At 42.4% G+C, this 23323-nt stretch overlaps 1 protein-coding gene and 1 non-coding gene across 14 annotated transcripts in view; both read right to left on the bottom strand.

The window, feature by feature from the left end:
* Positions 1-22944, bottom strand: part of TNIK (TRAF2 and NCK interacting kinase) — a 395669-nt gene extending 372725 nt beyond the window's left edge. For 4 of the 13 annotated variants that reach the window (XM_061168323.1, XM_061168324.1, XM_061168320.1 and 1 more), the window contains exon 1: positions 22519-22942. In XM_061168323.1, the coding sequence (XP_061024306.1) occupies positions 22519-22575 (57 nt within the window). In that variant the 5' untranslated portion in view covers positions 22576-22942. Of the gene's footprint in view, positions 1-22518 lie in introns of all 13 variants that reach the window. The other 9 variants (XM_061168326.1, XM_061168328.1, XM_061168327.1 and 6 more) reach the window with 5 other exon arrangements.
* On the bottom strand, positions 14483-14587 carry LOC133074258 (U6 spliceosomal RNA). Its single transcript, XR_009697111.1, has one exon. It is a non-coding gene; the product is annotated as a U6 spliceosomal RNA (small nuclear RNA).
* Positions 22945-23323: the final 379 nt, after the last annotated feature.

Consider the following 23323-nt stretch of genomic DNA (forward strand, 5'->3'; position numbering starts at 1 on the left):
TTCAGTTGCCCAACAATGCAGGGACCCAAGTCCATTTTTCTGTGACTCTCCAAACTCTCCCCTCATGGCTGCAGCTCCCCTCATGGCTGCATCCCCAAATGGCTGCAGCAAATCTAAGCATCACAGTCTTACAAATGATTTCCAAGTCCAGGATAGGCAAAGTCTTATTTTTAAAAACCCATTTTTCATTGCAGTACTCTTTACAACAGCCAAGACATGGAAGCAACCTAAATGTCCACTGACAGAGGATTGGATAAAGAAGATGTAGTACATACATACAATGGAATATCACTAGGCCATCAAAAAGCATGAAATAATGCCATCTGTAGCAACATGGATGGACCAGAGATAGTCATACTGACTGAAGAAAGTCAGACAGAGAAGGAGAAATATTGTATGATATTCTTTACGTGTGGACTCTAAAAAGAAACGCTGCAAATGAACTTACAAAACAGAAACAGACTCACAACTGTATATATAATGATTTGGGTATACCTACTTTGTAACCAACCACATTGAATTATTATTGTTCTCTTACCTAAAGAACAAACTTACAGTTGCCAGGGGAAAGGATGGGAGGAAGGGATAGTTAGGGAGTTGGGGATTGACATGTATATACATGGTACACATCTTGGTCCACTTCCCCACCTTTCTCGCCCCTAAGCAACTAGTCATCTACCCCACTGCTCCTACCAAATATATCTGCTTATAGTTGCCAGGGGAAAGGATGGGGAGAAAGGATAGTTAGGAAGTTTGGGATTGACATGTACACATTGCTATATTTTAAATGGATAACCAGTAGGGATCTACTGCACAGCATATAGAACTCTGCTCAATGTTATGTGACAGGCTGAATGGGAGGGGAGTTTAGGGGAGAATCTCCCATGGATACATGTATATGTATGTCTGAGTCCCTTCACTGTTCTCTTGAAACTATCACAACATTGTTAGTGAGCTGCTTTTGTTTCTAGTGCTTATTTTGGGCTTCCTGAGGGCAGAACCTATACCTTGTAAATCTACCTACATACACCCAGTTGCCCCAGATCCATAATGGGCTTTCCAATTGTTTGAAAAAATGATGCTGGTGTTGAATATGTTAAACATTTTATGCATGCATTTGTAACATGGAAGCACTGACTTCCCTGGTGGCTCAGACAGTAAAGTGTCTGTCTACAACGTGAGAGACCCGGGTTCGATCCCTGGGTTGGGAAGATCCCCTGGAGAAGGAAATGGCAACCCACTCCAGTACTCTCACCTGGAAAATCCCATGGATGGAAGGGCCTGGTAGGCTGCAGTCCATGTGGTCCCGAAGAATCGGACACGACTGAGTGACTTCACTTTCACTTTCACGCACTGGGCAAAGTACTTTATATGAAATGTATTTTCATTTTTTAATTTATTTTATTCAAGCATAGTTGATTTACAATGTTAACTTCTGCTGTACTATAATACAATTTAAAAATTCTTACAATATCCCTAGGTGTACTATTATTATCTGCCTTTAACAGGTGTGAGAAAAGCCTAGAGAATTTACATAACTTGCCCCAAGTTGCAAAGCTTTTAAGCTGTAAGGCCGGGACTCAAATCCGGAGTCCGATTCCTGATGCAACCTCTAAGCCATTCTGCTTCCTGTGACTCAAAACAAATGAGATAAGCCCAAATTATGTCATGGTCACCTCACACGTAGGTTACTCTCCGTGGAATTGCCAAAAACCTTCTGGCTGAATTCACTGCCAAGGTGTCATCTGGAGAAGCCTAACCAGATGCCAGAGGCCATCATTATTCACTGACATTCCCTGATTTTAGAAGGACTGAGAACAAGTTGGATATTTAGATATTCCGGCACAAATCTGCATCGGAATAGGCAGTACACACTGCCTAGCCCCCTTCTCCATCCTTTCCAGGACTCAGTCCTCTCACAGAGCCCTCCCTGCATCTACGCACTGGGGATCACTTGGCCAAGTTCTCAAGAATCTCAACACACCTCAAAAAGAATGAAACCAAGAGCGGCTGTGTCCATGCCAGATCCCCTCTCCTTTTATTACCGCCCCAAAGCCTTTAAAAGCCTAGAATCTATTAATGCTAGTTTATAGCAGGAATTTCTACTCATTATCACCTGAGAAAGGAAGAGTCAATTTCATACACTTGATTTCAAAGATTTTATACAATGAAGCCAGAGTCTATTACAGTCATATTGGCTAGTTACTGTGAAGTGCAACAGTCTGAAGAAAAAACTATCCAAGCTTAACAGGCAGTACCCAATAGAGAACCTGGAGACAAGGGAATAGTTTTTGTCACTGAACTGTAATTTGCAGACCTGATGAATAAAGCTTCTCTTCTAGCTTGCTCTGTTCCCTGAATGCCACTGAACTGCCGTGGGCCTTATCTCCCAAAGTCTGTAAGAAAGGGACCACAAGAGCCAGAAAACACTCACTAAAGCTAATCAATATTCAGAAACTGAAAAAAAAAAAAATAGATGTCAGCATAGACAAAGGAAAAAAGCTTTTTTCCTGTGCCCCCAAGACCTAGTTCTAGGCTAATACCTCTCAGTTTCTGGGATGCTCTGGGATTTAACAGCCACATGAGATACTCAGACTACTTGGCTAATAAAGAATAGCCCAGTCCTTCCTTGTGTCCCAGAGCAGATCAGCCACAGGCAGAACTCTCTCCCACAGCAGAGAGGCCAATGTGAGTCTACTGCCAAGACTGATGCAACTCCCATCATTCCCAGCTCTTCTTAGGTCACGGAAACCCCCGTATCATCTGCTGACTACACCAAGAGGCAACCCTGGCACTTCATCTGATGCCCCTGGATTAGAGGGAGAATCTTTCTCTTTCATACACTTCTCCAAAGTCAACTTAGAAGGTTTTCAGATGACTTCATCCTGCAGATACCCGAGTGCCCACAATGTGCCACAGAAGACAGGTGCTGAGGAAATCCAGGCGATGGATAATGCTAACCAGGGGCGAGCTTTCCGGTACCACGATGTAACACGACGTCCTCCACCCTGCCTCCCCGCTAGTCACCGGTGAAGCTGCCGCACAGGCAGCGCCTTTTGAATCCGTGGAACAAAACCGTGAATATAACTGCGGGACCTTCACTGTGACTGGTCACCAATAAAAACTCACTCGTGTGTCATTTACCTGGCCTGTGCTTATAAAGAGGTTTATGGTCCGTTGTGTTAATGAACCACTTTAAAGTCTGAGGGGAGAGAGAAAAGCAATAATTAAAGGCCAGTTCACCATCTCAGAACTCCTTTCCGCTTCTTCCCACTGAACTTTATAAGACCCTGTGCGAAGTCGCTTCAGGGTCCAACTCTTTGCAATGTTACGGACTGTAGCCTGCCAGGGCTAAAGTCCTGTCTGCGGGACTCCACAGGCAAGAATACTGGAGTGAGTTGCTGCGCCCTCCTCCAGGGGATCTTCCTGGCCCAGGAATCAAACTCACGTCTCTTATGTCTCTTTCATTAGCAGGCAAGTTTTTCACCACTAGCGCCACCTGGGAAGCCTTTCCAAGACCCTGAAAGTGAAAGCATTAGTCGCTTCAGTCGCATCCGACTCTTTGTGAGCCCCTGGACTGTAGCCTGCCAGGTTCCTCTGTCCACGGGATTCTTCAGGCAAGAATATTGGAGTGGGTTGCCATTCCTTTCTCCAGGGGATCTTCCCAACCCAGGAATCAAACCCAGGTCTCCTCATTGTAAGCAGATTCTTTACTGTCTGAGTTACCAGAGAAGCCCTTCTAAGATCTTATGTGGGTTCAAATAAGGCCAACATTAGTCCCACAGGTTCCTGAGACATGGGTTTTACAATTTCTTTGGAGTCACTGCACTTTCTTAAGGTTTCATTCGCCAGTATCACAATCTTTCCTCTAACAGACTAAAAACACTAAATATAAAACAACACCCCTGTCCATTCAGTGCACAGTGAAGTTGTGGGATCCACACAGGCTAATTCTAAGAATACACCCATCACTGAATTAGGTGATAGGCATTATAAGGCATCCACATGTAAGCCAACTAATCAACTTTCTTCAAAATCAGACCAACCTGAGTTTGAAATAAGGCTCCATCATTTTCAACAAGTTTCGTAACCTACGCCTCAGTTTCCACATCTGTAAAATTAGAATAATTATATCGTATATAACACAAAAAGCAACCGCATTAATAAGACTAGACTTTCATAATAATCAGCCCAGTGTCTCACACGTGGCAAGTGGTCTCAAAGGGTGGTAGATATTAAAACTGATATCATTAAAATACGAATTATGTTGCAGATTGCCGTCAGGTGTATCCATGCGTTTGTGTGACTTGGAACTTGGTACCCTGACTACATCACCTCCGGGTGCAGCAAAGCTGAGGACCAAATCTCTGCCCTGACCAAAGCCTGAGTCACCAGCCTGCACCACTTGCCTGCGAGCCCCTGGCCCAGCACCTGGCACAAGCAGCTGCCAAAAGCTAAACCTCTGCTCAGCTTCCACCAGTGCCATGACTATCCACCGCGTATTCCAGCTGCTCAGAGGCCATACACTCCCCAACCTCACTGGTGCACATCAGACTTCAGAGGCCTGCAGGCTGCCCCTTACAGCTTTCCTGTGCATAATATGACATGTCCATGACATCTCCTCTGTCTCTGTTTGATATCAAGGCTATGCCAGCCTGAGGCATGACCACAGTGAGAATCGGCTCTGAGCCCCTACCCAGTTCTGCCATTTCTGGGAAGGCCTCGAGCTCCTTCCCTTCCCCACATTTCCCAGTGGCTTCTCTCATAGCTGTGGTGGCTCCTGTCATTTTCAGCAACTCATTCCTCAGTGACAATTAACCCTTTCAGCCCCCCACTGTCACCCCTAGAGCTCAGCTCCTCTGCTCTCAGGATCCCTTTTCTCAACTGATCAGAGCTCCTTTCAGCATCTCATCTTCTTCAAATCTCTACACACACACCAATGTCATCGAACTCTACAAAGAGTAGCAGAGCATGTGTTTAACTCATTTGAGTTAAAATGTGAAAGATGAATAGCTGTCAATCACAGAGTTGGTGGAGCAAAGATGGGGGTTGGGATTCCCAAGCAGAAGAACCCACAGGCTGCACTGTTCAGTCTTTGGGCTGGACAGTAGCTCTTGTGTTCACCACTGCATCCAGGGCCATAGCATTGCTCCTATCACCTAGCAGGTATTTCATAAATGAACAAGAGGCCTAAGTCGGCTAGCAACTAGCAACTGTGATTTGTTATAGTTTCTCAGCATGCAGAACACCTGCATCAGAATTATGGGAGGGCATATGAGTACAGATCAGTGGGACCCTGGTTTAACTAATGAACGAGAACCCACAAATGAAAAACCCTCTAATCAATCTTACGCAGTCCTATGGACTGCGCTGGAGCAGCAAACTTCACACTTCTAGTGCTCGTACCTTTAAAGAAATACATTCTGCGCACACACTCATACACAATACGGTATGCACATAGCAATATTTTTCTACAACATTCTAATACATCTTTTTCCCAAAGCTGATTGCAACCCATTTAACTCACTCCACCATGCATTACAACGTGAAAAACACTGGGTGAGTGTCTCGAGAGGGAGTGGGGTGGTGACTGATGATATTGTAAAGAAGTGGGAAATGTTTAAATAAATCATAGAAGCCCTTGCTAAATTAAAGAGTCTGGTTATATGTTGTAAATCATGAGAATCCATCCATCTCATTAACAATTAGATATGAGGAAAAACAAAACCTAGGTCCTACTGTTGTAGAGATTAAAGTCTCCTTTGGGGAAGGAGTAGGGAGACAAATTATCTGTCAACAGTAGGGACAGTTAGGCAGAGGGGACAGTGCAGGGTGAGCCCCAGCCTAAAATATTTTGTAAGAAGTTCAGTAATGAATGGTTTCAGACAAGGAATATAGTCGTCCCCTCTTCTCCACAGTTTCCATTTCTGTGATTTCAGTTACCCATAGTCTGAAAATATTAAGTGGAACATTCCAGAAATAAACAATTCCTAAGTTTTAAATCCAGCACCCTTCTGAGTAGCATGATGAAATCTCGCCATCCTGCTCCATCCTGCCGAGGCCTGAATCATTCCCTGTCCAGTGTTATCCTGTCACTTAGTCGCCACCTCTTTATCAAATCAACTGTCACATTATCGCTGTGTTTGTGTTCAAGTAACCCTTCTATTTAAGAATGAACCCACAAGGCAAGACTAGTCATGCTGGTCTTTCACATGTGCTAAAGAGAAGCCAGAAAGTGCTTCCTTTAAGTGAGAAGATGAAAGTCCTCAACTTAATAAGGAAAGAAAAAAACCTCTTGTGTGCAGAGGTTACTACAATCTATAGTAAGAACAAATCTTCTATCTCTGAAATTGTGAAGAAGGAAAAAGAAATTCAGGCTAGTTTTACTGTTGCACCTCAGACTGCAAAAGTTATGGCCACAGTGCATGATGAATCCTTCATTATGATAGAAAAGGCAATAAATTTGTACAAGATGTTTTGAGAGAGAGAGAGACCACATTCACATAACCTTTACTATAATATATTGTTATAATTTTTCTATCTTTTATGATTTATTATAGTTAATCCTTATTTGCCTAATTTCTAAATTAAACTTTGTCATAGGTAGGTACGTATAGGAAAAAGGGTAGTACTACTACTGTTTCAAGCATTAACGGGGAGTCTTGGAATGCATCCCCCAGTGGATAAGGGGAATTACAGTAGTTACCTTAGTCCTGGCTCCAAAGTCCTCCATTCTTTGGAAGGAGAGATAAGTTATATCGACCTTATCTTGAAGGAAATTACTATAACAATTATAAAGTTCTAGAAGCTTTTCAGAATAAGGAATGACATGAAGGTAAACAGAAAATAGAAGATAAGACCAGAGTCCCCATCCCTCAAGGTGTTGAAGAGAAGGCATTACTAGAAATACCAGAGTAACCTTACTGGGGAATTTGCCTTCATGGTGTATGGAGCTGGTCCAACTATGAAGTAATGTCTTGGGCATATTACTTTTTAACAGTTTATTGAGGTATAATTCACTTATGTTACCACCATCCAATTTTAGAATTATCTCTTCAAAAAGATCCCGCACACCCATTTGCAGTTACTCTCTGCTTTCTTCTCCAGAGCTAACCAACCAGTAATCTACTTTCTGTCTCTCCAGATTCACCTTTTCTGGGCATTTCATATAAATGAAATTATACAGCATGCAGTCCTTTGCGTTTGGCATCCATGTCGTGGCATGAAGCAGTATTTCATTCCTTCTTACTGCCCCAAAGTATTCCATCATCTTCCACCACGTTTTGTCTACCTATTCATCAGTTGCTAGACCTTTGGGTTATTTCTACTTTGGGCTATTATGAATAATGCTGCTATATACAAGTTTTTGCCTGGACAGATGTTTTCCTTTCTCTTGGGTGGCTATTCAGAAATGGAATTGCTAGGTCATATAATAAATTTATGTTTAACTTTTTCACAAACAGCCAAACTGTTTTCCACATGACTTAACATTTTACATTCCCACCAGCAACGTACAAGCATTCCAGTTTTTCTACATTCTTAAGTATAGTCTAAAATCCAGACTCACATTTATTACGGCATGAAACATGGCCTGAATAAGATTGGAACTAGCATGTCTGTGAACTGGGGAGTTCCTGCAGCCTTATAATTCATTTGCATTCCAAAATTCATGAGAATTTAGAAAAGAAATGATCAAAGATGTTCATTTGAAACATGCCTGAAATCATTTAGTATCAAAACTCAATATCAAAAAACCCATATAGACCTAATCACAGAACATTTGACCAAAATATTTGTCAAAGGAGAGTTATCAAAGAACCATGACAAATAAGAATGTGTTCTGGGAGGACAAAATCTTAACTGTGAACCCAACAAACCAGCAGAAACTTGCAGAAGGCAGCAACCACAGCCAGGAACACAAAAGAAGGTCAGGGACTATTTCTTTAAATCCGATGCAATGTACTATATCAGGTGATGAGCTACAAAGAGGAGACTCTGCTTCCAGAAAAGAAAAGAAACAGACCTGGCCTCAAGGGGACACAGAATAGTCACAGGAAAGGGCCTTCTGCTTTGAGAACACCAGGTACCTTTTACAAACAGACTCACAAATTCAAAGAGGGGGTGGGCACCCAGAGGACTGGCAAGAGCTCTGGTTCAGAAATTACAGAGGGACACAAGCTCCCAGACCCTTTCCACAAACGCATTTCCAATCTAGAAGATAACTCCCCTGTCTGGGGTATGGATCTGTGTCTGTCTAGTATTACTTTAAGTGTCATATAAATTTCACTGAATGTCTACAATCGCCTCTCTGCACCTACAGCTTTCCTCCTTTGGCGTGCGTGATAAATTCACTCCAGTCATGACTCTTTGTGAACTTATGGACTGTAGCCCGCCAGGCTCCTCTGTCCATGGGATTCTCCAGGCAAGAATACAGGACTGGATTGCCATGCCCTCCTCCAGGGGATCTTTCCGACCCAGGGATTGAACCCACGCCTCTTATGTTTCCTGCATTGTGAGGCGGGTTCTTTACCTTTTTTGTTCCTAGAGATGAAAACCTAGTAGGACCCATGCTCATTACTGACTAGCACTCTTCCTGGTGCAATCAGCCAAGTGGAGGTTTAGGTATCCAGCTGGTCAGGTTCCAGGAGATTTCCCCTGCTACTTTTCAGTCACTTAAGAAAAACAAAGGAGTAACTAAGACTGGGTTACCATGATTTTAAAGCAACCCTATCCCTCCTCTCTTTACCCCTGCCAAAATGTGTAGACTTCTGTATTTCACACTTTTACATCTGTTCTTCTCCAAAAATAAAAGCTGTTTATATTCAAGAAATGATGACTACAATACCAGCACGAGTTACATCTTTAAAATACTCACAGAGAGAACACACATACATATTGTTCAAACCAAAGAGTGCATGCAGTGTCTCTTCCTAGAACAGCATCTGGATATAAAACTGCAGGAGAGCTGAGCAGTGCTTTTATTTATGTGTTCGCATGGAAAGAAAATTGTATTCTCTCTCACTGGTGCTAGAGCCACCAGCTGAAAGAAGAAAGAAGAGGGAGTGGCCTTTTCAGAACAGCAAACACTTGACTTTGACCTTAGGAAACTTAAGACTACCCAATCTCTGGCCTCAAAGAGAGTCTTAGGAGTTCCAATAGAAAACCACAGTACTCCCAAACTCAAAGGGCCCTTTCAATCATGCAAATGGCTGCAAAAAAGCCATTTCAAATTCATAGTTACTTCAGAGCCTGAGATACCACCAGTACTAGAAACAGCGCTGTCCCAAACTTGATCCCAAACAGAACCTCTTGAATAATTCAATTAATTCACTCTCCCATCCAAAGAGCAATTAACATTTCTGATCTAAATGCTACACAATTCCCCAATATCTTAACAATATTAAAACCCCTTCTGAGACAGTTGAGTATGCCCCCTTAACTGTCAATATTGCAGAAAACTCAGTCACCTTCATCCAGATATTTTTAATATCCAGTCTACCGATTATTATCTAATCATCTCTTTTTCCTTTAAAATAAGTCTTCCAAGAGGGGTCTTTGAAGTCAGTTTTTCAAAAGCATCTTCCCCAACAGTGAGTATGAAATAAAATTTTGATACATGCTCACTATTGAGTTGTGTACCATAATCGTCATCAACCTTCCCCCAAATAAAAAGACATGCAATATAAACTGTGTTATCTAAGAACTGTAGATTAAATAACACCATAGGGCATCTTTGTGACTAGGTAAGAGATGTTACAAGGAATGTCTATGGGATTTCTCAATAAGGAAACTCTAACCTGTCCATTCCACTTTCCAAGTCTCAAAATATAAACAACCCAAAGATTTCAGACTGCAAACAAAAGACGGACTGAAAGAGACTATGAATACAATTCTTTTTTTTCTCCCCCAGCTTCTAGGCAAATGTCAGCACCTTCTGGGGCCATAAACTGAATCCCTACAGATCTATAGGGAAAAACAAGGAATGAACGCCAAAAGGATGCATCTTTTTTATCATGGGTGGTAGAAGGGACTTTTTCTGCCCCATGAACATACTTGCTAACAACAATAAATGACAATTCAAAAAACTCTCCAAGATTATCAGTTGAAATGGCATCAGTTGATACTTTATACTATTTTAAGTATCCCCTTTCTAACAAACACTTCATACAAATATAAAACAGTATTAGTGTGAAGGGTTTTTTTATTCAATTAGTGTTAAGGTTTAAAGTTCATATTCCTAAAAGTATGTGCTTTCCACAATTTGAAGTCATAAGCCTTAAAAAAAAGTTGCAGTTACCTTATGTAAATCACTATTTCCGACTCTGCAACATTTTCAGGCAAACTCAAATTTCTGTGGATATATTCTGTGTTCTTCCAAAGCGACTTGCTTTTAGTGAGTCATTTTATGATTTAACGTATACTTCTCCCATTCATTAGGGGATAAGATGAATGAGGACAGCATTCTCTTGCATCTTCATCACCATATCCTCCACACAGTAAACAGTGGATGCTCAATAAATATCAATATTAAATGAGTGAAAGAGCCAACATGAAAAAAGAAGGAAACTGTCTTCAAAACAGTTAGGCCAGTGGTAACTTTGCATCAGAATTACCTGAAGCGCTTCTTACCCACCACCCACTCCCACCCCCCACTCCCACCCCTGCCCCACCCCGCCCCAGAGTTTCCAGTTCCCACCTCCAGAGTAGGTCAGAGAGGCAGGACCTGAGATGATCCTGAAGCTGTTGAAACGAGGATCTCACTTTGAGAACCACTGATTAGACAATTAACCTATCAACCAGCTCTTGGAAAATCACAATGCACAGGGGAGCATTTACTGAGACTCCACCAGCTGCAGAATTCTCTAGCATCTACTGGATAAGCCACACTGGTCCCTGCTCCAAACACTCAAAGTTGCCAACACAAGACACACATGCAAGGGGACAATACACAGACGCGTGCCCAAAACAGCAAGAAGTCATTACTGTGGTGAGATTCAAGATGTTTCATTTCTCCAGTGCGTTTCTTTATGATGTATCCTACCGTGCAGTTTAATGTATTTTTTTCTCAGATGGAAATTACTAAACCACAATGCATAGCCATTCTCCCTCACACTACCCCACTTCATTACACTTACTAATGAAAATTTCATCTGAGACCAGGGCATGAAATGTAGTGAAAGAGCCCATTTTAAAGCTTATTTATATCGTGAATGTTTTACGATCTGTAAGGACCAGCGCGATGATCAACACAGTCCTTAATGGTCAGATATCAAGCAGAAACACTGATAAAGTACTGATATAATCTGACTTTGCTATGAGGCTGAACAAACAGATGCACAAAAACAACTCAACGGAACCCCAATCTAACTCACCAATTATCGTATAGGTTTTCAAAGCCTAGCAAGCATTAACTTTATTTATTTATTTATTTTTTTTTAAGCATTAACTTTAAATGCATACTTTTCTCATGACCCTGTTCTGGATTTGAGTACGTTTATATCCGTATTATAATCAGAGAGGGTACTTAATTAGATAATGTTTGCAAGTACTTTGAAGATATAAAGTGCTCTATAAATGCTAAATATTATTATTTAAATACAGTTAGCAATTACTGCTTACAATCTATTCCACCCACCACACTGCTACAATTTGATTACAGGCTGCTAAAAAAAAAAAAAAAATACCTATAAGTAGAAATGATGAAACCATGTGCATGTGAAGCTCAGATTTTTACCCTAGGTATAAATAATTTATAGGCATTTTAAATGGAGGATTAAGTTATAAAATCTAGTAAAGAGAGACTGTTGGCTTCCATAAGACTGAGAACCACAAGGTTATGTTGGTTTTAATAGCTTCTTATAAACCAGGTGGAGAGTACACGGTGGGTGAAACACAGGACTCTACACTTTTGGCTGCCAGTTCCATCTTCCATTTTCTCCACTGTAATCTTAAAATATCTTTATCCATGTAAAAAAATGTTTAAGTCCAGATGTTGATTTTAATAATTATCTGGTAGATAAAAGCTTGAGAATGGCTCCTGTTCTAACATGTCTTCCCATCTTGCCATCTTCTGTAATAATTGCAAACTCCGTGGTCTTCACTGCTTTCAAAAACAGAAACCTTTGAATCTGATTCCATATGCCTTCCAGACAAGTGGCAGATATCTCTCCAAAGAAAATGGCAAATTAAGTGTAAACATACCTTACACACAATGTAAAAGAAAATCACTACTAACCCCCAAGTGGCTTGTACTTGATGCTTTTTAGACAAGAAAAGGAACATTTATTCTAAGCCAACCTTGGTTACTTTAAAAAAAAGAAAATCACAAGGAAGAAATATTTTGGAAATAGCACTGCAAACACAACTATGCTCATCAAAGAGATCGTGTGCCTGAAACCAAAGGCTTCTGGATAATCTGTGAACCCAAGGAGATAACACATCAGATAAATCTAATGTCATGACAAGGCCCACAAGTCAAATGCTGGCCACATAAGTTAATATGGGCTTTGGCTTTGGGGCAGATCAGTTGTAAGCTTGGCCATTTAGAGGCTTTATGTCCTCTGAAAAATGAATTGATTTTTTCCAAGCCTCATCTGTTCATTTGTACACTTACCTCACAGGAAATTGGGGGATAATTTGACAACATTAGGAGCCTTAAAGATCATTTGTAACTTTCAGTGTAAATTGCACTTCTAAGAAGTTATTCTAAGGAAACAGAGATGTCTAGAAATACTTACATATTAATATAAGGATAAATAACTCTAACGCATAATGTATTAAAATAATGTGTACAAGGACATAAATTTGGATGTTTGATTTTCAAAGTACCACTTACAAAAGCTGAAAAGTTTAAAATAACCAAAAGTTTCATCGATAGTAATTGATTAAATATTTTATGATGTATCCTCACAGTAAAATGCTAAGTAGTCCTTAAAACATGATTAGAAGTTTGAACACTCACTGAATATTTGAAGAAATTAAAAATTACATTCTAATTTTTTAGACATGATAACAGTATTGCAGTTATGCATTTTAAGAGTATTTATCTTCTGGAAATGCATAATGAAATATTTACAAATAAAAGGGTATGATGCTTCAAAATAAGATGGGGGAGGAAGTGGATAGGATGAAGATTAAATAAGATTGGATATATGTGGATGACAATGAGTGGGGGCTCACTGTACTATCTGCCTAATTTTTAGATAACAATCTTACTTAGATTTAATTCATACTCCATAAATTCACCCTTTTGAAGTATACAAGTGGTTTTTAGAATATGTGCAGAGTTGAGCAACCATCACCACTATCTAATATTTAATATTAGGACATTAGCCGTCACTTCCCACTCTCCCTCTCCTCCAGCTTCAGCAACTACTAATCTACTTTCTGTATCTATGGATTTGTCTGTACCGGACATCTCATATAAATGGAATCATATAACATGTAGCCTTTTGTGTCTGGTTTCTTTCACTTAGCGTAATGTTCATCCATGTTACAGCCTGAATCAACACTTCCTTTCATTACCAAATAATGCCATCTTATGGATATAATGCATTTCATTTATTTATTCATCAATTAATGGATGTTTATGTTGTTTCAATTCTTTGACTACTATGAATAACGCTACTAAAAACGTTTTTAAGTTTTTGTGTGGATATATGTTTTCAGTTCTCTTTGGTATACACCTAGGAGTATAGCAGGGCCACATGCTAACACTCTATTTAACATTTTGAGGAACTGCCAATCCATTTTCCAAAGGAGTTGCACCATTTTACATTCCCACAAGCAATATATGCACATTCCATACATAAGTTTTTACATAAACTTTTACATAAGTTTTAAATTCAACATAATTTTTTAAATAATGGTATAGAAAAAAATTAATAGTGTGCAAAACGGCTGATTATTTTTTAAAAGTTGCAGGTAATATATACAATATGATCTTAATTTTTAAAAACTACCTATTTAGCTATGCATAGGGAAAAACTGGGGCTTTCTGGGTGGCGCTGAGTGGTAAAGAATCTGCCTGCCAATGCAGGAGACACAGGTTTGATCCCTGGGTTGGGAAGATTCCCTGAAGGAGGAAATGGCAACCCACTCCAGTATTCTTGCCTGGAAAATCCCATGGACAGAGCCCAGGGGGCTACGGTCCATGGAGTTGTAAAAAGTCAAACATAACTGAGCACACACAGGAAAAAACTAGGCTATGTACTAAAACATACATGTGGTTATCACTGGGAATCATGAATGACTTTTGCTTTTTTTCCATTTTCCAAGTTTTCTGCAATGATCACATGCTTTTAAAATGAGAACAGTGAAAACCTTTTCTTTTAATATTTATTTTTTGGCCAAGCCACACGGCATGTGGGATCTTAGTTCCCCAGACCAGGGATCAAACCCCAGCCCCTGAGTGGCAGCATGGAGTCTTAACCACTGGATCTCCAAGAAAACCCCTTTTTAAGAAACGCTTTTTTTTTTGTTTTTAAATAGGGAACGCCTCACGAATTTGCATGTCATCCTTGCGCAAGGGCCATGCTAATCTTCTCTGTATCGTTCCAATTTTAGTATATTGCTGCCGAAGTGAGCACTAAGAAACGCTTTTTTAATTAAACAAACTTTTAACAATTTAGCAGTCTTTGCTCCATTAACAGCCTACATTATCCAGACGTTGGAGGCCCAGAGGTCATCCAAGTGGGGTTCCTAAGAAAATCAAAAGTACACACTGCTTTAATGAAGCTTGCTGTCTAATAGTAAATAAAATCCAAGATAGAAAGCAGTGATCTAAAAAAAAAAAAAAACAGGTATAAGGTCAGTTCAAAGAAGATTTACAAGTCAGAGGGATAATTTCTATCTGAAAGAATCAGGGAAAACTTTGTGGAAAAGGTGGCATTGGAATGTTGGATGTTGGGGTAGCAGGTACAGAAAAAAAGAATAAAGTAGGCAATTGCTTAGAAAAATAGCAATAACCTCAGATATGCAGATGACACCACCCTAATGGCAGAAAGTAAAGAGGAACTAGAGAGGCTCTTGATGAGGGTGAAAGAGGAAAATGAAAAGGTTGACTTAAAATTCAGCATTTAGAAAACTAAGATCATGGCATCTAGTCCCATCACTTCATGGCAAACAGATACGGGAAAAGCGGGGACAGTGAGAGACTTTATTTTCTTGGGCTCCAAAATCACTGCAGATGGTGACTGCAGCCATGAAATTAAAAGATGCTTGCTCTTTGGATGAAAAGCTACGACCAACCTAGACAGCATATTAAAAAGCAGAGACATTACTTTGCCAACAAAGGTCCATCTAGTCAAAGATATGATTTTTCTAGTAGTTATGTATGATTGTGAGAGTTGGACTATAAACAATGCTGAGCACTAAAGAATTGATGCTTTTGAACTGTGGTGTTGGAGAAGACTCTTGAGCGTCCCTTGGATTGCAAGGAGATCCAACCAGTCCATCCTAAAGGAAATCAGTCCTGAAAATTCATTGGAAGGACTGATGCTGAAGCTAAAGCTCTAATACTTTGGCCACCTGATGCGAAGAACTGACTCATTGGAAAAGACCCTGATTCTGGGAAAGACTGAAAGCCGGAGAAGGTGACGACAAAGGATGAGATGGTTGGATGGCATCTCTGACTTGATGGACATGAGTTTGAGCAAGCTCCAGAGTTGATGGACAGGGAAGCCTGGCGTGCTCCAGTCCATGGGGTCGCAAAGAGTCAGACACGACTGAGCAACTGAACTGAAAATCACTGCAGTGACTGCAGCCATGAAATTAAAAGATGCTTGCTTCTTGGAAGCAAAGCTATGACCTAGACAGAGTATTAATAAGCAGAGACATCACTTTGCTGATAAAGGTCTGTATAGTCAGAGTTATAGTTTTTCCAGTAGTCATGTACAGATATGAGAATTGGACCCATAAAGATGGCTGAGTGCCAAAGAACTGATGCTTTTGAATTGTAGTGCTGGAGAAGACTCTTGAGAGTTCCCTGGACAGCAAGATCAGACCAGTCAATCCTAAAGGAAATCAACCCTGAATATTCACTGAAAGAACTGATGCTGAAGCTGAAGTTTCATACTTTGGTCACCTATGCAAAGAGTCAACTCATTGGAAAAGACTCCAAGGCTGGGGGAAATTAAGGGCAGGAAGAAAAGGGGGCAACAGAGGATGAGATGGTTGGAAAGCATCATTGACTCAAGGGATATGAGTTTGAGCATGCTCCTAGAGATAGTGCAGGGCAAGGAAGCCTAGTGTGCTACACCCCATAGGGTTGCAAAGAGTCAGACATGACTTAGTGACAAAACAACAAACAGCAACCCCCTAAAGAGCATCCATGGGGAGAAGGAAGCTATGCCCTGTAGCAGGTGAAAAGGAATGGTTGTTAAACTGAAGGGCATGGTGACGTGCCCAGTTGAATTTTACCTGGTCTTGATGTAAAGAGTTTAGTCTTTGGTCTGTAGACTGTGAGGAGTCAGGGAAGGCCATGAATAAAAAATACTCAGACTGAAACTGTGATTTTAGGCCGACTAACATGGTAGCCATGTACAAGGCCACAGTGTACAAGGGAGACTAGCCAGGAGAGGGCTGGTGGTAGAGAGAAAAGAGTGCTGCCCAAGAGAGAGTAACTGAGGCAGGAGTACTGGAGACAAGGGGACCCATGCAATAGATATTAAGGAAAGATTTTTAAGGTTGGGGTAAAATAAAACGTGTTTTGAGAATTTCCAGGCACCCCCTTGAGACAAGTGGAGACAGCCTGGGTATGCAAAAAAAAAAAAAAAAGTGGTTAGAGAATCATCTTTCTCTATAGGGAAATAAGCTTCCAACCAGAAGGGAAGAAATTATAAGCGGAATTCATCCAACATTTTCTATTTAAGTCCTCCCTCTCTCTCCACTAGGAACCTTATATTTATATGTGCAGAATAACATCTCATTCAAAAATATCACCCAGATTTTCTTGGAATTCTCAGCACACTGTTAGTTCAGGCTCTGTTCGCATAGAGCTACTTTCCCCACAGAAATGGAAAAACCGATTGGAGAGCATCTTTCAGACACAGGACATCCCAAATTCTATGAGACACAGAGACTCAGCATGATTTTGTCCAGCTGGACATAGACGCCATGATTCGATCACAGTAGCTCAAAACTGGGTGAGTCTTAGTAAAATTATCACTCAAAGAAGGAATGGTATAGAACAAGAAAGGCACAGAAAATTAATTGCAGGCCAGAAAGAAGAAAGGGCCAACTGGCAAGACTCAAAATTACGAGACTGATTCAGAGCCCTACAGATAAGGGGGGGAAATATGATCTACCCATGTAGGAAGAATGTTGAGTATTCTTTCAACAACAAAATGTTTCATAATCTCCTAACCCGCTAATTAGGCAAACAGCAAGCCATGACTTACATTAGTTTTTGTACAAAGATTACTCCAGCTAATAATGGACACTGAAAACAGTTATACATATTTCTCTGATGTTCTGGTAACTACCAATACACCATACTTTATTATGAGGCAACGTCATGGCAAAGAAAACACCTGTTTAATACCTCTAAAAAACAATACATGTATCTAATTAAAAAACTGCTATGCTACTGTCATTTTAAGATACTGTTACCTTACCAATTCATGCAACTTTACTAAATTCTCCTTTAAGACCAAATGTAAATAAATACTCTGGGATAATGAATTACCAATGGTCAAGATTTCTCTGACCAAAAGGTTTTAGATACTGGATTAGTGCCGTATCATTTCAGGCTCAGCCTCCCTCCCCCATCCCACCCCCACACAAATTTTGAAAAGGCACAAGCACAATAAATATGTTTTTATTTGAATAATGTTTAATCCATAAAGAGGAGAAAAAGATTTTTTAAAAAGAAAAGCTTTTAATGAAAGATGCTGATACTTGCTACTGGTTTAGAAATATACTAATCTCCAAAAGCTTCTGGGCTGAACTCACCTGGAGTAAAGGTCAAGCCAGGCCATCAGGGGATCGGATATAGGCCATGAGAGGTCAATATAAGGCCACACTAGTACATTAAAAGGAAAAAGAACTCTCAAAATTCCAATATCTTTTTCTCAGGACCCCTTACTATTACATACAATCATTGGGATCAAATGCTGGTGGAATCGAGTTTCCCATAAAATTCTATTTAATCATGGAATAGCATATTTGTGTAACGCTTTACAGTTTTCAAAGCACTGCCATAAATACTTTATTGATGAAACCGGTGTATGAGGAAGGCAAGCAGTTGTGATCATTCTCATTTTTAGTTAATTATGGATAAAGGACTCATCTAACGTCACAGAATTCAATAAGACATGGGCATAGAACCCAGTGCTCTGTCCACTTCACTCACTCACTCATTCAACTAATTGGGACTACGGACTCAGAAACGAACAAAACCTAGCCTCTGGCCCCACGGAGTGTACAGTTTAGTGAGCAGGTACAAAGAAAACCCTATATGGTTTATAACACAAGTGCAAAAAGTGTAGCAGGAAGAATGCAAGCAAGTCTTCCAATAAGGTCAATTCTTAAATCTAGGTTTTGATGGAGAACGAAATAGTTAGGACCAGAGGGAATGAGGGGTAAAGGAAAAAGACAAGCAGAGGTCATCCAATTCTGTTCAAAGAGAAAAGTGAGTGCGAGTCCTGGCAGAAACTTAGACTATGAAGTCAGCAGAGACCAATCTTGGCCTTGACTGCCTTACACTGTGGGCCAAGCTAAGGACGGCCAACGTGCTCAGATTCAGATATATGCTCATCTCCAAAAAGCTTTCTGGGCTGACCTCACCTCCTATGTAATAAAGCATACTGGTGGCACATTTCTTTTAATACTGTCATATCTTGAAGGAAGAATGACTCAAGCCTTGCGTTTAAATGATTGTTTTCTGTTGCCTATGTATGTATACACACATTTCATACACCCACATGGATCATTTATATCCATAATACTATATAGAATATAAGTATCCACATACATTATACAAAACATATATAGAACTCTACAAACCTTGCATGCAGATACATCTGAATAATGTGTTTATCTAGACTGACCCCAAGAGATATGTTTAGATGGAAAAGGGTTACGGAGACAACCATCTGTCCTAGATGATTCAGTCATTTGCCTGCCGAGGAGAAACTGAAGGGAGGTTGGGCAAGATGAATTCCAAAGATACCTTAAGGCTCCACGGTTTAATGTTTTATGAACTTATCTGCATGAAGCAGTTTCTCTATTTTTGATAAATAAAACCCCATGACGCTGGTGAAATAATTTCTCTCTGCCTCTCAGCAGAAAATGTAGCCACAGACAGTGACTTACAGAAAGGAGCATTGAATGAGACAGTCAGGGAACCTAGATCCTCCCCAAACCACCCTTCTCTCCACCCCCATTCACTCCACCTCCAAACAGGAATGGGGCTGTATGACCTTGGGCAATGGACTTCACCTCTCTAGGCTTTAGCTTCCAGAGCATTAAATGAAAGGCGTGATTAGGTGGTTAGGTGTTCTACAATTCTCTTCGTGTGGTTAGGTGATTAGGTGTTCTACAATTCTCTTCCAGCTCTAAATTTGTGAAGCCATTCCTTTCCCTTAAGACTTAGCTTATCTTTAGAGCTCTAAAAATCAAGACTAATCAAACTGGATTCAGACCACCTTTTTTCTAACCATCCTCTCTTTTCTGACTTCCTAAACCATCCAAATCTTGCATAATTTAAGTCATCAGGGCTGTCGCTGGGTGCTCTGGTCTAAATTATGCATTGTTGCTATTTGGGGAAAATTTAGACTGGGTTCAATCTGGGATCACTGAGAACAATAAGCCCCTAAAGTGGGAAAGGATAAAGGCTTCTCCAGACAGGATCTGCTTTTAATGCATTGAGCACAGAGTTTACAAAAAGGGCATTGATTGTGTACATTAAAGAGCCACCAAAACAGCAAGGGGCTGGTGAGGCTGCAGCAAATTCTCCTAGATGCCACTGACCTTGGCTGCATTTCAGGGGTCAGGCATTCCCCAGGAAGTTCTCAGCACGCAGGCTTCCCTGAGGATTTAGGAACAAATGAGACCTCTCATCTATACATGAGCCCATCTCTCCTTATCTAGGAAGACAGAAAAAGATGGTCTGGCCTCTGATTTGAGGAGATTACCTCTGTAGCCTCTGCACTCAACTCTGGATCTGCCCAGCTCACCTACCACCAGACTGGTCGCAAACCCCAGCCCTCCAGAATGCAATTGTCCCCACATCTACATTTAAATCCTCCAGCCAGCAGTTCCCCATCTTCTGAACGAGCTGGAAGCTGGAGCCCTCTCTCTTTCCATACCTCCTGCAGGCAGAAATACAGTGTCAAAGCACTGAAGCCCAAGTCAGGAAGAGAAATTTCAGTGAATTGTGCAAAAATATCTTTTCTTAAGGCTGATCTAAGGAGCACAGGTCTCCCATGTGTGAATCGCACTCCATGTCGGCCGTGAGCAAGGTGAGCCCGTGTGGTTGCTCGTAAGCCTGCGAGCTCTGTGCCTGGCATCTGAGAAAACCTTCCCCAGGAAAAAGCCCACAAGAAACACCTCTAGATCAAGCCCAACTTCAAATCACAAAACAGCGCTATCCGTTAGAGAAGCCGATGCTGAGATTCCGGCTCAGGGAAATCTCAAGTCTTGCCCATTGTTCAGACTCCCCCTCCCCATCCCCTTCTCTGCTTTGCCACTCTCCCCTACCCAGAAGTCTGGGCCATCCATCCACCTGATTAACCCGCTGGCAGCAACTCCCAGCGCAGAAAGTAGGGCAAATGAACACACACAGTCTATAAAGCAGGAAGCCACACACTTGGCCAAAGCACCCACCCTGTTACCCAACCCCCCACCCCCACCCCAGCTGCCCAGGGGGGCGCGGGCTCTCACTTTGGCATTTCCGTGCCAGGGAAATAGACAGCTTACTGTAATAACGCATGAATGAGCTTTTGCTACCCAACTATCAAAAAAAAAAAAAGCCATTTCCAATGGCATCTCTGTTTCTTCTCAGCCCCTTGACTGCCTCGAAGAAACCTCACCTCCGAGATGGAAGGATTAACAAGAGGGGAGGGAGTTAAAAAAAGAGGGGGGTAAGCAGAGAGGGAGCATTAACAAGACTAAAGAAAAAGTACCACTCTGACCATAAAGGGAGTTCTTTAAAATAACCGTGGAGAAGGAGGCAATGTCAAGGAAAGTACTGAAGATTCAAGTACATAATCCCAAGATTTAGCATCCACCTAACAATGTACTCCTCGGGAGGGCGTGTGAACTTCCAAGCTTCACCCCTTCCGTATCTGTGTTCAGAGCCACCATGAGTTCCATCTCACCGACCCTCCTGGCCTCAAGTTATGTACAATCGCTTTTTTTTTTTGGGGGGGGGGGGGTCAAGAGAGGAAAAAGCCCTTTTAAGATCGGTAGACAATCCTTCTCAGACCCCCGGTGCCGCTGCCAACCCCACCCCTCACCCCTCACCCCCTTCCCGGCAGGCAGCATCTAATTAATGTGGCAAGAAAGCTCAGCCCCCTTCCCCGAAGGAGTGTGTCGGGATTGGGGGGTGGGGGTGGGGAGGCGTCGAGGCGGCACCAGGATTCCTGGTATTCCGATCTCCAAACAACAGCAAAATGGATTCTATATCAGTGATGTCTCAGTCAATACAATGAAACGGCGTCTGAGGCAATTCACGAGAGGGTAAATTAAACCCGGGGGCTCGGGGCGGAGGGGGGAGGGGAGGTGCTTTACAAAGAGCTGACCACAGATACACACACAGACACACACACACACACACACTCCCAGGAGTTCCGGTCTGACTGGGGGAAAGCAGAGAACAAACACATCCCTTTCACCTGCTTAAGTTCATCCATAAAACTGAAATGTCACAGCCACAGAGTCAGAAAGCGCAGGCAGGGCTGAGTTAAACCCATAAATAAAGGTGAGCGGCGGACCGGCATTTCAGAGAGCGCCGAGAGGCAGTCCGGGCGCGAACAGCAGAAAAGGGGGAAGGGGAGGCAGTTGCCATCTACAAGACTGGCATAGCAAGAGCTGCCCCCGTAGAGCGGCAGGTTCGGCGTCGTGGAGCCAGTCAGGCTCACAATGTCCTCCTGCAGGTTGATGGAAAACGTGAGGAGCCAGTGCCTTTATTCACGCTGTTGTTATTCTTTTTTACAGAAAAGGACAGTGGGGTCTAGAGCCTTGGCACCGGGGCTTATGCACACACACACACTCTCACCCACACGCGCCTTTCATTTTAATGCTCTTACACCGGTCTAAGATGAAACTGGCATAAGCTCTAAGGGTTTTCGGGGGGAGGTCTGGCTCCCTCCAAAAGAGGACACGTACCGCACAATCTCTGCGGTGGGGGCTCAGCCAAGAACACCTCGGCAGCCCCTGAATCAACACGAGAATCCAGGTTCCCTCTCGTGGCATCCGCCCGCCCCTGCCCACCAGCCCCAGCCCCAGTCCACGCACCGAGCCCACTCACTCTGACCCAAAACACTGGAAAGAAATCAGAAAACATGTTCCGCTCACCCTCAAAGCCGAGAGATCTATTTCATCCAGGCTGCGAGCCGGGGAGTCGCTCGCCATGTCGACTTCTTCTTCGCGGGAGAGATGGACCAAAACCACCCCGAAGCTATTCCCTTGGAAATTCCACCTTGGTCTATTTCACTCGCGTCCTCATGCGGCTGTCGCGCCAGAGGCCCGGGGCCCAGCCTCCTCCGCCCACCCCGGCTCCCACGGCGCCAGATCGCGATCCTCCGCGCGTCGGTCCTCCGGGTCCGGGAGCCCAACCTGAGCGGATCTCCAAGCCCTGGAGCCGCGGTGCGTGTGGGCTGCGCGCCCTGATCGGCTAAGGGCGCTGGGGCTGCGTGGGTGTATTTAAATGGGACATGCTTCTTTGCTTGTGCGTGGATGGCGGCTGCATTGGCTGTTATAATGAGACACATCAACTCCTCCACTCAGCTGGGGGGGTGGGGGTGGAGAGCCACACAAAACTGTCTATCACCGCTTCCTGGGAGGAGTAAAGCGGCGGGGCGGGGGTGGAGGAAAGGCGGAGGAGGCGTGGTCTCCGACTGGGGAGAGGCCGAGCTTCCTGACCCGGTCCCTCTGCACCAGTGTGGATGGGGGAGGGGCGCACACCCTTTCAGCCTGGGCTTTTGCGGGCTCATCGCGCTGCATCTGAAGACCTTTCCTGAACCCTGCCGTGCTTCTCGTAGGGACAAGGGGGCTTTTATTGTTGTGTGTCCAATTCGTGCCCTGCAGCAAAATGGCCCTTCAGTCGCATTTTGAGGGCTTCTCCGCAGGGTTCAAATGCTCCAGCGGTGAAAAAATAAAA

This window comes from Dama dama, chromosome 19 (assembly GCF_033118175.1).
Source record: "Dama dama isolate Ldn47 chromosome 19, ASM3311817v1, whole genome shotgun sequence".
In the NCBI taxonomy this organism is placed as follows: Eukaryota; Metazoa; Chordata; class Mammalia; order Artiodactyla; family Cervidae; genus Dama; species Dama dama.